The sequence below is a fragment of the Aotus nancymaae genome, unplaced genomic scaffold, assembly GCF_030222135.1.
Source record: "Aotus nancymaae isolate 86718 unplaced genomic scaffold, 86718_ANA_hifiasm-v0.15.2.pri h1tg000075l, whole genome shotgun sequence".
Lineage (NCBI taxonomy): Eukaryota > Metazoa > Chordata > Mammalia > Primates > Aotidae > Aotus > Aotus nancymaae.
In genome coordinates, this window is record NW_026988490.1 from 3,238,694 (window position 1) to 3,253,521 (window position 14,828).

The following is a 14,828-nucleotide window of genomic DNA, read 5'->3' on the forward strand; positions in this document are numbered from 1 at the left end:
GAGCCATAGGTGTGGCGAGAGTGAGAGAAGAGAAAGCAGCGGTGGATGGTGGGATGACAGTTTCACACACCAGACAGACACACCCTCAGACGAGGAGCAGCGCTGGCCTTGCTGATGTGGCTCCCTGTCTCTCCTGGGAAACACGTGAAGATGTGGTTATTCACCACAATACACAGGACAGCACCCACTCTATGGTCATCCCTGGTCATCCTCTTCATGGTCATCCCTGGAGGGGCCGAGGGCCCATGACATGGAGTCTAAGGGGCTGGAGATGCATCTCTCTCTCTTCCTCCCTCCCGCCCAGGAAACCAAAAGGAAAGGGCATCCTTCTTCCCAGGGCAGGCTGCCCACCCTCCATTTCAGCCCTCTCTGGCCTCCCACCTGCCCGGCTGCCCGTGGGCAAAGTCAGTGTCTAGGAACAGACTCTGAAACCTTCCCATCCAGAATGTGACAAAACCTATGAACAAAGCTAAATTAGACTCACCAAGATCAAGATGAATGCCAGGGACAAATGAATTGAGGAAAAACATGAAGATAACAAATCCCAACACTGTCAGGCATTTGGCAAGCAGAATCTTGTCGGATACCCTGTGCTGTAAGAGAGAAACCACAGCTGACTTACACTGCACAGCCCTCTGACTCCTGCAGCGCATCATAACCTATGCAACTGGAACCATGACAAATTTCACCATGATAAGAAATGTAACATCTCAAACTTGAAAGAAAATGACAAAGTACTGTGTGACAAGGAAAACCAGACAGATTCAGGATCACTACATTCAAAATCGTTATGAAAGGTACACGCAGCAGATGTCAAGTGCATATAGCCCTGTGATGAAGCACCTGGCCCACAGGTGTCAAGGGACGATGGGGCGTTTCCACAGGGGCCTGTGGTGGCAGCGCTGTCTTCACTGCCCCTTTCCCTACCACACCAAGCGTGCTGGTGGGGCAATGAGGCTGAGCCTTCTCGCAGAACTGTGACTCCCAGATAAGGCTCTGGCCGTGTTCTTCATGTAACATGCACGAGGCCCTTGGAATGCAGGGGGTGCGCTCTTATCACTGGGATGACACCCTCGGAAATCAGAGAGGGCAGGAGGAGGCAGGCTCTGAGGCACCTTACCCTCTGCAAGGCCTCCATAAACCTCGGAATCAGCAGGAGACAGGGCTCTCCCAATGAGGCCCCAAGGGTGCTGTGCTCCACAGGCCATAGTTGCATGGGGCCGGGCAGGGGAGCAGACGCAGAGGGGCACCTGGCTGGCCTGCCCTGTTGACCAAGTTGCCATGTGAATCGCAGCCCACTGTGTGAAAGGACAACTGTACCAGGTCCTTTCCTTTTTTGGAGACAGAGTCTTGCTCTGTCACTCAGGCTGGAGTGCACGGGCACAGTCTCAGCTCACTGCAACCTCCGCCTCCTGGGCTCAGGTGATCCTCCTACCTCAGCTGCCTGAGTAGCTAGGACTACAGGTGTACGCCACCATACCCAGCTAGTTTTTGTATGTTTAGTAGAGATGGGGTTTCACCATGTTGCCCAGGCTGGTTTTGAACTCCTGGGCTCAAGCAATGTGTCCAGCTCTGCCTCCCAAAGTACTGGGATTACAGGTGTGAGCCACTGCGCCTGGCAAGCACCGGGTCCCTTCTTGAATCTAGTCCCACTAGCACACCTCTTTACCCAATTGTCTAATCTGTCTAGGTGGACAGATGTGGACGGCAATGATGACGAATGTCTGTAGCTTCGTAGATATCGGTGGATCTAGATATCTATCATCACAGCAATTTCTGGCTACCTGGATTTGAACAGATACAGACATATAGATATAGACACACAGAGGTAGAGCTACAGCTACATACAGATTTTTCTCTCTTGCTTTCTCTGGTCTCATAGGTAAAGCTGCTGCCATCAGAAACACATGCAAGCCCCTCTGTGTTGCAGCAGCTCCAACAGAGCCCCTCCTCCGTGTGCAGCGGGGCCACTAGTGAGCATCTGCCCCTCCCTGCCCACTGCAAAGGCTCGTGGCTCACCAGCCTCCTCTCATCCTCCCCTTCAACCCTCTGGGGAAGGTCCATTTTCCTACATGATTCTGTGCTGAAGAAGTAGGGCCAAAGGAGCATGGCAGGAAAAAGACTGAAATGCTCAGAGGCGAGGGATGCGGGTTCTCACCAGGCCTGAAGGAGGCACTGCAAGCCTTCCTGAGCCGCAGCAACTGCAGAAAGTGGCTATTGCCACAGGCAGTTCGAGGCTCAGAGGTGGAAGAGCAGGCAGGTCAAAGAGCGTTCCAGCATCCTGCAGCTCGTGGAAGTGGAAGCTTTTTGGGAGTGTCATTCAAATTTGCTCCTTCTGGATACCTGAGATCATTTTTCTTTTATTTCAATAGGTTCAGGGAGACAGGTGGTGTCTGGTTACACAGGTAAGTTCTTCACTGGTGATTTCTGAGACTTCAGTGCTCCCACAGCCTGAGCAGTGTACACGGTACCCAATGTATAGTCTTGTATCCCTCGCCCCACTCCCACCCTTCCCCCCAAGTCCCCAAGGCCTACTGTATTATTCACATGCCTTTGCATTCTTGTAGCTCAGCTCCTACTCATAAGTGAGAACATACAATATTTGGTTTTCCATTCCTGAGTTACTTCACTGGTCTCCAACTCCATCCAGGCTGCTGTGAGCCATTATTTCATTCATTTTTGTGGCTAAGTAGTATTCCATGGCGCGTGCGTGTGTCTGTGTGTGTGTGTGTGTGTGTGTGTGTGTGTGTGTGTGTGTGTATGTATGTGACTCCTGGATAAGGCATTTCTGTAGGAATTCTTAGCTGTGATAAAGGAATGCTGCCAAGCCTTGCCTGTCCACTTCATCTCACTGCAGTCCTCATCCAGATGCACAGAGAGGCACACGATCCCTCTCCAACTCATTATTAAAACAGCATGGTCTAGCAGGGCAGGCACGATCTGTATGAACCTGGGGTCCACAAGAGCATCACAGATACACCTTTCTTTTCTAACCCTGACCATCTACATGGGATGGAGTGAAGGCACTGAGGCCCCTCATCAGACTGCATTCAAAATCTTTATGGAAAACAAATACAATAGATGTGAGGTGCACTGCGGCCCTGTTAGGAGACACCTGACTCGCGTGGAGACTGTGCCCGTCACAATTAGGGCGGGTAATCAATCTCTCCCTAGAAAATAAACTGCATGGATTTGAAATGTCACTGAGATGCAAACGACTCCTAGCAGGTCTTGAGCAGAGCTCTCGCGACTGGGAAGGGGCCCTCTGTGTTCACAAATGGGCTGAGAAAGTCCACCCCCACAGAAGAATGAGCCGAAAACAAGCTCTGCCCTGAAAAGTCCCATGTCTGTCCTAAAGCTGCTTCATCTCACGCAGCACACTTTGCCTATCTCCCCTCTGCAAAGTGTGAGCCTGGGGCCTGCCCTTCAGGGCCAGGAGAGGGCTGGTGGTCAGGGACACCCGCTCAGAGCATGGCCCTGCAAGGTGCAGGGAAAGGAAAGGGCCTGTGAAGATGCTCACTTCCCACTTCCTGAGAAAATCAGCCTGCTGTGTCTGGAAACATTTTCCCCATTCACTCATAGAAATATGTCTTGTGTACAACCACAGAAATAAAAAGAGAAACGGCTTTCAGTCATGTGAGGAAAGGAAAAGGCATCACTCACTCTCTTCTTGGAGAAGTGAATCAGAAATCCCTGAGAAAAGAAAGCTGGATACCTTTTTTTGTAGTTCCTGGATATTGGTCTCCCAATTTTTATCCTCCTGTGAGATCTGTCTAAAAGAGAAAAGAAGAGACTCATTACTTCCCTTGTGGGAATTCACTCAGGGTGGTAGCAAAAATATTAAGAGAAAAATATTAGAGAAAGTTATAGAATACAGTCTGAAACCCTTTTGGAAGGCGTAAGGGTTTTTCTATAGTTCTTGGCTGATGGCAGCCAGAGTCTCTTTGCAGGAGCCAGAAAGATTAGGGCTCAGATACAAAGGAATGTGAGTAGTTTACCCAGCTATCTTGTTTACTCATGTGGTCTTAAAACAGACCTTTGAGCTAGATTGCCCTTGGGGGGCGGGGTCAACCAGGGATATTATCCTCCAATGGTATTTGCTTTAGGGCTCAGAACCTGTCCTCTGATCTTTAACCTCTAGTGATGTTTACTCAAGCCTTTGTCAATTAAACTTTACTAAATAAATGTGAGTCTTGCTGGTTGGGGAAGGCCAGTGGTCACAACTCTTACAGCACTCTCCAGGGAGTCTGTGAACCGCCACAGACCCTCAGCCAGACTGGCAAAGCATAATCTCTGTGTGTCAGTGTACTTTATTCATCCGTCACTGAGTCAGGGTCTGCAGGACAGACCCCTGCAGGTGGTGACCCCAACATTCCCTGGTCACACTACATGGTGATATCACAGAGCAGCCATCAGCACTTCATGCCCAGACCCTGTCTGTAATGCAGAGCCTGGCGTGACTCGTCATGGGGGGCCCATGGGGCTTCATTTGTTGGCTGGAAAAGGTGCTTACTCTATAATTTCCCCCAAAAAATACATATAATGACCTGAATTATGCAATAAGTGTGTGTGAGGAGGTGCGTGTGACAGCTTGCACACAGGAAGCTTCATGAAAACCATGCACCAGAGCATGGACAAGGGCAGCAGCTGTCAGCCTCTTTATTCTCCTTTTTATGTACACTTCTATGTTCCTGGATCTCTGTTTCCAAAATGAGGGCACTGCACCTATACAACTATTACAACCAACTAAAGAAAAACACGGTGAAAGAAATGTCGCTTGCTTTAAAGTTGATTGTTATCAATCAATGATCAATTCAATGCCTGAAATCACAGGACTTTGGGAGGCTGAGGTAGGAAGATCGCTTGAGGCCAGCAGTTGGGGAAGATCGGCTTTGAAGGCCTTTCTGTCTGTGCCACTCCTGCTGTTTTAGCCCCTTCCGTGACTCCCACTTGCCTCTCCTTTTTCATGTTTCTGACTCAGCCCACACCTCCTGGCTGATTTCCTCCCATACCAATTAGGGAAAAAGGGCTGTGCAATGGAGAACGCCATTTTAGCATCAAAGGAGGCTGACCACACAGCCAGTCTGAGCAGTCTGAGCAGTAAGGAATCACAGCAGACACAGTCGAATGATTCTGAGGACAATTTTTAAAAAGAAAACGTAAAGAACTTGCTTTATGTATCTGAGTGCTCCTGTGTTGGGTGCGTATATATCTAGGATAGTTAGCTCTTCTTGTTGGATTGATCCTTTTACCATTATGTAATGCCCTTCTTTGTCTCTTTTGATCTTTGTTGGTTTGAAGTCCATTTTATCAGAGACTAGGATTGCAACCCCTGCTTTTTTTTGTTCTCCATTTGTTTGATAAATCTTCCTCTATCCTTTTATTTTGAGTGTATGTGTGTCTTTGTAAGTGAGATGGTTTGCCTGAATACAGCACACTAATGGGTCTTGACTTTTTATCCAGTTTGCCATCTGTGTCTTTTGATTGGGGCATTTAGGCCATTTACATTCAATGTTAATATTGTTATGTGTGAATTTGATCCTGCCATTTTGCTACTGGCTGGTTTTCTTGCCCATTAGTTGACTCAGTTTCTTCACTCCATTTTTGGTCTTTGCTATTTGGTATGCTTTTGCAGTGGCTGGTACTTGTTCCTTTCCATGTTTAGTGTTTCTTTCAGAAGCTCTTGTAAGGCATGTCTGGTGGTGACAAAATCTCTCAGTAACTGCTTGTCCATAAAGGATTTTATTTCTCCTTCGCTTATGAAGCTTAAAAGTAATTTATAGATTCAATGCTATCCCCATCAAGCTACCAATGATCTTCTTCACAGAACTGGAAAAAAACACTTTAAACTTCATATGGAACCACAAGAGAGCCTGCATAGCCAAGACAATCCTAAGCAAAAAAAAACAAAGCCGGAGGCATCATGCTGCTGGACTTCAAACTATACTACAAGGCTACAGTAATCAAAACAGCATGGTACTGGTACCAAAACAGAGACACAGACCAATGGAACAGAACAGAGGCCTCGGAAGCAACACCACACATCTACAACTGTCTGATCTTGGACAAACCTGACAAAAACAAGCAATGGGGAAAGGACTCCATGTTTAATAAATGGTGCTGGGAAAACTGGCTAGCAATGTGCAGAAAGCAGAAACTGGACCCCTTCCTGTCACATTACACTAAAATTAACTCCAGATGGATTAAAGAGTTAAACATAAAACCTAACACCATAAAAACCCTAGAAGAAATCCTAGGCAAAACCATTCAGGACATAGGAATAGGCAAGAACTTCATGACTAAAACACCAAAAGCAATGACAACAAAAGCCAAGATAGACAAATGGGATCTAATTAAACTCCAGAGCTTCTGTACAGTAAAAGAAACATCATTAGAGTGATCCAACAACCAACAGAATGGGAAAAAAATTTTGCAATCTACCCATCTCACAAAAGGCTAATATCCAGAATCTACAAAGAACTAAAACAGATTTACAAGAAAAAAACAAACAAACCCATTCAAAAGTGGGAGAAGGATATGAACAGACACTTTTCAAAAGAAGACATATATGAGGCCAACAAACATATGAAGAAATGCTCATCATCACTGATTATTAAAGAAATGCAAATCAAAACCACACTGAGGTATCATCTCACGCCAGTTAGAATGGCGATCATTAAAAAATCTGGAGACAACAGATGCTGGAGAGGATGTGGAGAAATAGGAACATTCTTACACTGTTGGTGGGAGTGTAAATTAGTTCAACCATTGTGGAAGACAGTGTGGCGATTTCTCAAGGATCTAGAAAAAGAAATTCCATTTAACCCAGCAATCCCATTACTGAGTATATATCCAAAGGACTTAAACTGTTCTATTATAAAGACACATGCACACGTATGTTCACTGCAACTCTGTATACAATAGCAAAGACCTGGAACCAACTCAAATGCCCATGAATGATAGACTGGACAAAGAAAATATGGTACATATACACCATGGAATACTACGCAGCCATAAAAAACAATGAGTTCGTGTCTTCTGTAGGGACTTGGATCATTCTGGAAACCATCATTGTCAGCAAACTGGCACAAGAACAGAAAACCAAACACTGCATGTTCTCACTCAAAGGCGGGTGCTGAACAATGAGAACATGTGGACTCAGGGAGAGGAGCATCACACACTGGGGGCAGTGAAGGGGGGCTAGGGGAGGGACAGCAGGGAGGGGGAAGTGGGGGAGGGATAACATGGGGAGAAATGCCAGATATAGATGAAGGGGGAATAGAGGCAGCAAACCACCTGGTTATGTATGCACCTATGCAACAACCCTACATGACCTGCGCATGTACCCCAGAACCTAAAGTAAAATTAAAAAATAATAAATATATATATATATAATATATATATATATATATATATATAATTTCAACCAAGATTTAAAAAAAAGAAAACGTAAAAATAAGAGCTGTAGAGCTAGACCTTGCCTTAGGACACCCTCATGGTAATCTGCTTCTCAGCAACTGTGTGGCCTCGGGAAGCCATGCCTCCCCAGGCCTCAGTTTCCCCATGTGTGACTAACACCTGATGAGCTGATGGGAACATGGTGAGTCTTGGAGCCCACGTTTCCTCCCACCTGTAACCTGAGATGCACTGAGTGTGTCTTTAACACCCAACACCAGGACAATTTATTACATCTTTAACTTGTGGAGTGTCTCCTTTTAAGATCTGCTGCTGCCGAAGCTGGTCCTTCTCTCCCCAGCCTGCAACTCAGGGCCTTCCTGTGGCCGGAGGACACTGGTCCTACTGCTCCAGCACAACTAGGCAAGGTGAGTCCTGGGCCGGGGATGGAGCCAATGCCACTTGAGCCAGCACTTCATCCCGGATTGTGTGGGACTCCACGCGACTGCCTGTGAAACCTCCCACTAATGGACCAGCCCTTAAGACATCCATGCAGGGTGACCCCTCAGGGCTCAGCGAACCGCAACATACAGTCTAGATTTTGTTCATAACTGTTCGCATTTCCCCCTGTCTAGACGGACATCTCCACCCAATCTCAGCTCAGCTGTGAGGACGCTTCAGCTTCAGCATCCGTTGGAGGGTCACCAGACTCCTGCTTCTTGGGTCTGAGCTTCCAGAAAAAAGACAGTTTGGAATTCAGCACCATGTCACAGCAAGGAGAAAAATCGCCACTTCATGGTGACCCTTGAAGCCTCAGCTTCGATTAACAAATGCCAGGAAACAAATGGAACGGGACATCTGTATTCTTTCAGGTGCCTGAAAATCTACTACGGGGAGAGCATTTTGTCAGGTTAGTCTTTGCATGAATGGTTTTGGGTTTTGTTGTGCAACAGTCATGATGTGGAGAGGCAGGACAGCCCAGGAGTGGAGAGTGTGAGCGCCACGTCCAGCGCCCCTGCTTCCAAGCTGCACAACCCTGGGCATGCTGTTCAAATTCTCTGAGATTCTGCTTTTGTGTGTGGTTTTTTGTTTTTTTTTTTTTTGTCCTTAAACTGGGCTGTGTACACCCTGTAGAGCTCAGTGAGAGTTAAATAAAATGCACCATAAGAGGCTCAGCACAGTGTCCATCCCCTAAAAATCATGCATTCGCACGCAGCTAGTGTTGCCATTTTGTTGGGTCCTGTAATGTTCTGCTGCACGCCCGCCAAGAACAGTCTGAGCAGGACCCCGCCCGGTACCTGTGGAAGGTGCGCAGCCTCCCGGCGAGCAGGTGCTCCAGTGTCACCACCTTCCCCAGCAGCAGGCGGCGCACAGCAGTCTCCTCGCGGCTGGCTGGGCTGATGCGCTGAGCAGTCAGGCGCCAGACGTGAATCTCGTGCTTCAGTTCTGCAGAGAAAGGAAGGGAAGTTTGGGTCTTCCACTGACCTCTGGCATCAGCAGCATCCTGCTCTGCTCCCCACAACCCGATGACCGAGAGAGAGACACGCACTCAAGACATACAGGTAGCCCAGGGTCACCCGGAGCAACGGCTTCTCAGCACCAAGCTATTGCCACGGAGCCAGATGACAAAGCAGACATTTAAAAATTATCAAAAAAGTGAAGTAATGCAATTTCAACCCTTTCAGTGAAGAATAAATTCCTTTCTTGAACAAACATCAAAGCTAGCACCCAACACCTTTTCCCCTTCTTGCAGGAAATATTTTGGATCTGCTTCAAGCCAAACTCTACACATTGCCCAGTCTTTGAGGCGTTTCAGAAGCAGATCTAGTGAAAGGTGAAAACACAAGTGTAATTCTCAGGAGAATGTGCTCAGGGCTCTCCAGTGGGGCATTTGGTAAGCGGCAGAAGGCAGGGAGGCGCCCTCCAACCAGGCCCCACTGAGCTGTCTCTGACACAAGCGAGAGAGAGGTAGACACCTAATGAAATGCTGAAATCTATGAATTAGTGGAATTTTCACCCATCACTGAATTCAGACACCTTCTGATAGAGAAGAGTAGACAGAAATGATGTGTCACTTCATTGCCTCTTAAGATACTACAATATTTCATGAAAATTTACATTTAACCTCTATTTTGCCGTTAAAAACATTACAAAGAATAGAAGAAAGCACAGTATTTTCATGAAGCACCCCTTATGTGCATTGCACCACACTACGTATCACAAGAATTAAAGACAGGATGAAAAGACACAGCCTTTCAAACAAGGACTGGAGTACCTGAAGAGCAGCTTGGGCAGATTCAAGGCATGGCAATCACCCAAAGACCAGGGAAGCCGCATGAACAGCAAAAACGCTACCTTTTAAGCCCCTTCTGTTCAGTACGCGAGTGCTGATCCCCCACTGCGTGGCAGACCTACCCCAACAACAAAGATGAGTCAGGTAGTGGGAGGCAGCCCGTACATGAAGCCTGTGGAGACTCAGAGAGTATGGGCTGGGTCTGGGAGCACCAGAACTATCTCAGCGAGCACATGGCTTTCTCTAAAGCTTCAGCCCTACCAAGATGAAAACGCTTTAGAACTAAGATACATAATATGTTTTCATTCAGTACATCTGGATGCTTTGTAGCTTACTCAAATAAAAGGAACTTGGGTATAATTCAAAGGCCTATTTGGAGAAACAGATCCTCTTGAAAAGTCTCACACTTCATTAAACCACCTATGAGGCTATAACATAAAAAGAAAGGGAAAGAGAAAGTGATATGAACTCACTTTCTGAAACACTGAATACAGTAACAGCATCTGTGGAAGGGCTCCAATATAATTCAGACAGAGCCAGTATTTCAGCCAGTGCTCTAAATCTTGTTATGTAAAAGACAGAACTAAAAGCCAGTCCATGAATTACCAGAGACTTTCCAGCAATTCTCTAAAGGCATATTGGCGAAGGGCCACTTTCTGAATCAGCTGGTCAGCTTTAAATTGTCCACATTTGCATGGCTGATCTCTAGTGCCAGCCCCTGGGTGCAGGCTGGAAGTCTCTCCATGCCTTTATGTCTGGAGAAGCAGAGCTGGAGGCCAAGGCCATGTTGGCAGAGCTGGCCTTCCAGTCCCATGTTCCCACTGCAGGTGCTCACTCTCCAGTGGCAGCCTCAGCCACCTTCACGCACACCCAGCACCTACCTGCCTTCTAACCCATCAAACCAAAAAGGATGTGCTGCTCTCCTCAGATCAACCCATGCATTCATACCCAGGCAATGCCCTTTTGTATTCCTAGTTGTAGGATGTAATATGCAAATTATGAAGGAATTTAGTTGGGAGGGATTTTGGCCGGGAGAAGTCTCACTCCGTTCACCCAGAACTCAGTTTACCAAAACGTGTTCATGTATCAGTTCCCAGACTTCCTCTGCACCTCCTGTCATTTCCCCACCCTGTCTACTCTGCTGAGGTCCAAGACCATACACCCAGCCTCCTGCTCACTACTTCCCTCTGAACCCTGTGCTGCAACCTCATAGCTAAACACTTTATCTTCCTTCCATAAAGTTTCTCTCCTACCCTCACCTTCTTAGTTTTTACATAATGCAATTGTTCTTCTAGGCACACAAGACTGAAACATCATACTCGTCTTGTCAATGTTATTCTCTTTTATATTTCCATATTAACATTATTATGTCACAGGTGTCAGATCTGTGTTTGATGCTAAAGGATAAATTTTAATTGGTAAGTTACAAGATGGCCTTCCAAAACTGGAAAGAGATACAAGATACATCATAAACAAACATATGCTAGGGCAGCATGAGCCTCAAGAGAAGCCCAGGACATGCTGGCACAGCTCTTGTCTGCTTCATCCTGTCCCTGATTATCTGCTTGTCCAGGCCTCACCCTCTCACATTTCTTAATTTGTATTGTTCCTTAGTAAGCTTTAACTACAGTCACTTCCTACCAACCTTTCCCTGGATAATCATAAAACACCGCTTGTTCTATCTATCTATCTATCTATCTATCTATCTATCTATCTATCTGCCTTACACCTGTAATCCTAGCACTTTGGGAGGCCGAGGCGAGCAGATCACCTGAGGTCAGGAGTTCAAGACCAGCCTGGCCAAAACAGTGAAACCCCATCTCTCCTAAAAATACAAAAATTTAGCTGCAGGCAGCTATTAATTTAGATAATAAAATCAAATAAATCTATCACCTTCCTAGATGACAGAAAGATGACTGATATTCTCTAGTTATCATCTTCCTGGATTTATCATTTCCTAGATTAGATGATAGATTATAGATAAATAGGTGAAGGATTGATTGATTGATTGATTCCTTCTTTCAAATATCCAGTAGTTCCCCATGGCCTGCAGAATAAAGTTAAAGATATTAAAGATCTTCAGAGACAACTCTAATTCCCAAATGACCACCAGCACCAGTGTAAGCTCTGATTCTACCACGTAAGTTTCAACTCTTTGTCTTTACCACTCTCACCTCTTACGAGGAGACATCATCAGATGTCTCATCACTTACATCTCTATCAGCCTCTATCTTTCTAAGCTTCTCAACCAGCTTCTGATGGCATTACTTAGAGTGGCCACATGCATGTTTCAAACAGGCAAAGAAAGTGCTGTGCGGGATGTACTCTCACACAGGAGGTGATAGCTTCCAGAGAAGCCTAGAGTAGTGAGCTCAGAGCTAGGAATCTCAGGAGAAGAAGCCTAGGCCAGAAAGAGAGAAATGGAACTATTAACTAGTGTTAGGTTCTTCTCCTGTATGTTAGGTAGTGTAATATCACTCAAAGTTAGTGGTATAGTCACTGAAATCACAAAACAGAATTAAAGCCCAAAAAACTCACAGCCAAAAGAGGAGAAAATATAGAATATTTTAAATAATTAATTCAAAAGAAGACATAAATGAAGAAAAGGGTAATAACAAAGCACAAACATAAAACAATAATATGATGTTACACTTAAATTCAATGACATCAACTAAGCACATTACATTTAAGTGGTCTAAGAGACAATCAGAGTAGATAAAAAAGCAAGATACAAACATACGCTGCTTACAAGAACTGCACTTTAAAGACATAAATATGTTAAAAGTGAAAGGATGGAAAAAGATATACCACACTAACACTAGTCAAGAGAAAGATGAAATTGTTATATTAACAACAAAGTATATTTCAGAGCAAAGAATATTAACATGGATCACAAAGATTGTTTTTATAATAATAAAGGTGTTAATTCATCAAGATGAAATGACAATCCTAAATATTTATGTGCCCTAATAGTAAACTTTTAAAACGCATAAAGCAAATAGAATTAAAGAGAAATAAGCAAATCTATAATCACCCTTAGACAGGTCTGTATCCATCTCTCAATAATTAATAAAATAAGTAGACAGAAAATCAGCAAGAATATAAATTACTTGAATAACATTATCAGCCAATCCGACCTAAGCTACTATAATTGACATAATTGAACATCCCACCCAACAAGAGCAGAGTACATTTTAATTTCTAGTGCACACAGAATATTTATAAAGATAGACCACATTCTATAGCCATACAAGTCTCAATAAATTTTAAAGTATTCAAGATTTATGAAATATATTCTCTTACTATAGAGGAACTAAATTAGGTAACTGCAAAAATTGTCGCAAATACTTGGAAAGTAAATAAACCATCTAAATTATCCAAGGATCAAAGAAGAAATAAAAGGATGATTTATAAGGTAATTTGAACTGAATGAAAATGAAATAAAATATTTAATCAATTAGTGAGAGGTCACAGAAGATACACGTAAAATCAATAACCTTAGCCTCCACTTTAAGAAACTAGTGAAAGAAAAACAAGTAAGTCCAAAAGTAAGCAGAAAAAAAAATACGTAATACAAAGCAGAACAGACATTACTAAAAGAGGAAAAAACTATAGAGAAAAATCTGTTAAAAGCTGGTTCTTTGAGATCAATAACATTGACAAATCAACCAGAGAGAGAGAGAGAGAGAAGACACAAACTATCAATATCAAGAATGAGAGATACGACATTATCAAAAATTTAATAGCTTTTAAGAGGATAATGAAAGAATATTAAGAACAATTTTATAATAATACATTCAACAACTTAGATTAACTGGACAAATTCCTTGAAAGACACAATCTACCAGTAGTCACTCAGGGAGAAACAGATAATTTAAATAGCCATCCCTACATATATATTATAGAATTTAAATTTGGAGGACTTTTCAAGATGGCCGATTAGGAGGAAGTCGGGATCGCAGCTCCGAAAGAAGGCGCAGAGGGTGAGTGGACGCCGCATTTCCAGACAGATTTTTACTGACCACAGACCAGGAGATTAACAGGAGGAGGAGCCGCACGGGTCACCAGCGCCGCTGGTTTGAGCGGAGCGGCGCGCCGCTCGGCCTACGCCCTGAGGTGGGGGGCGGTGGATCCATGTACAGAGCGAGAGAGACTGAATCACTTCTGAGCCAGCAAGGGGAGCTGAAGCAGGGATTCAAGCCAGGACACACCCGGGCAAGGGCGCGCCACGAATCTCAGAGCCGCTGCTTTGGCTGATGCAGCGGCTCACAGGGCAGCGGATTTTTACTGCCCACAGACCAGGAGACTCACAGGTGGAGAAGCTCCACGGGTTGCCAGCGCCGCTGGTTGGACTGGCGCGGCTGCTCTGCCTGCACCCGAGGCAGGGAGCAGCGGCCCCTTGTGTAGAGTGAGCGAGACCGGATCCCCTCTGGGCCAGCAAGGGGAGCTGAGGCAGGGACTCAACCCAAGAGTTTCCTGGGCAAAGAGAACGCCTCTGGAAACACGGCTGAACACGGGACGGTCCAGCTCTGTGGAGGAGGGGCGTCACCCATCGGGAAACACCCTGCAGTTCCCAGGACAATTTGCCCACAGCAGCTCAACGAAGCCTCTGCAGGCTGAGTGTGACTAGGCTGCCACCTTGTGGGCAGGGAAAACCATTGCAACAGCGGAAAATCATAACGCCCTAATTCCCTGGGACAGACCACCTAGGGGGAAGAAAAGGGGGTTTATGAGTTCAGCTACTACAGACTTAAAATTACCAAAATCAGAAAGACAGCAACTACAAAGTCGATAGGTGGATAAATCCACAAAGATGGGAAGAAACCAGCGCAAAAAGGATGAAAACACCCCAAACCAGAACACCTCTCCTCCTACAAGGGAGCACAACTCCTCACCAGCAAGGGAACAAGACTGGATGGAGAATGAGCATGATGAAATGACAGAATCAGCTTTCAGAAAGTGGATAATAAGAAACTTCCGTGAGCTAAAAGAACATGTTCTAACCCAATGCAAAGAAACTAAGAACCTTGAAAAAAGACTTGACGAAATGTTAACGAGAATGGACAACTTAGAGAGGAATATGAGCGAATTGATGGAGCTGAAAACCACAACACGAGAACTTCGTGAAGCATGCACAAGT

At 45.2% G+C, this 14,828-nt stretch overlaps 1 protein-coding gene across 3 annotated transcripts in view; it reads right to left on the bottom strand.

The window, feature by feature from the left end:
- OCA2 (OCA2 melanosomal transmembrane protein) overlaps positions 1 to 14,828 on the bottom strand; it is a 225,315-nt gene that overhangs the window by 144,262 nt on the left and 66,225 nt on the right. For all 3 annotated transcript variants that reach the window (XR_010339211.1, XM_064367820.1, XM_064367821.1), the window contains exons 14-16: positions 8,694 to 8,841; positions 3,716 to 3,773; positions 485 to 593 (exon numbers count right to left, since the gene is read on the bottom strand). Coding sequence is in view for 2 of the 3 variants with exons in the window: in XM_064367820.1 (XP_064223890.1) it covers positions 485 to 593; positions 3,716 to 3,773; positions 8,694 to 8,841 (315 nt within the window). In the remaining variant the exon portion in view is untranslated. The remainder of the gene's footprint in view (positions 1 to 484; positions 594 to 3,715; positions 3,774 to 8,693; positions 8,842 to 14,828) is intronic.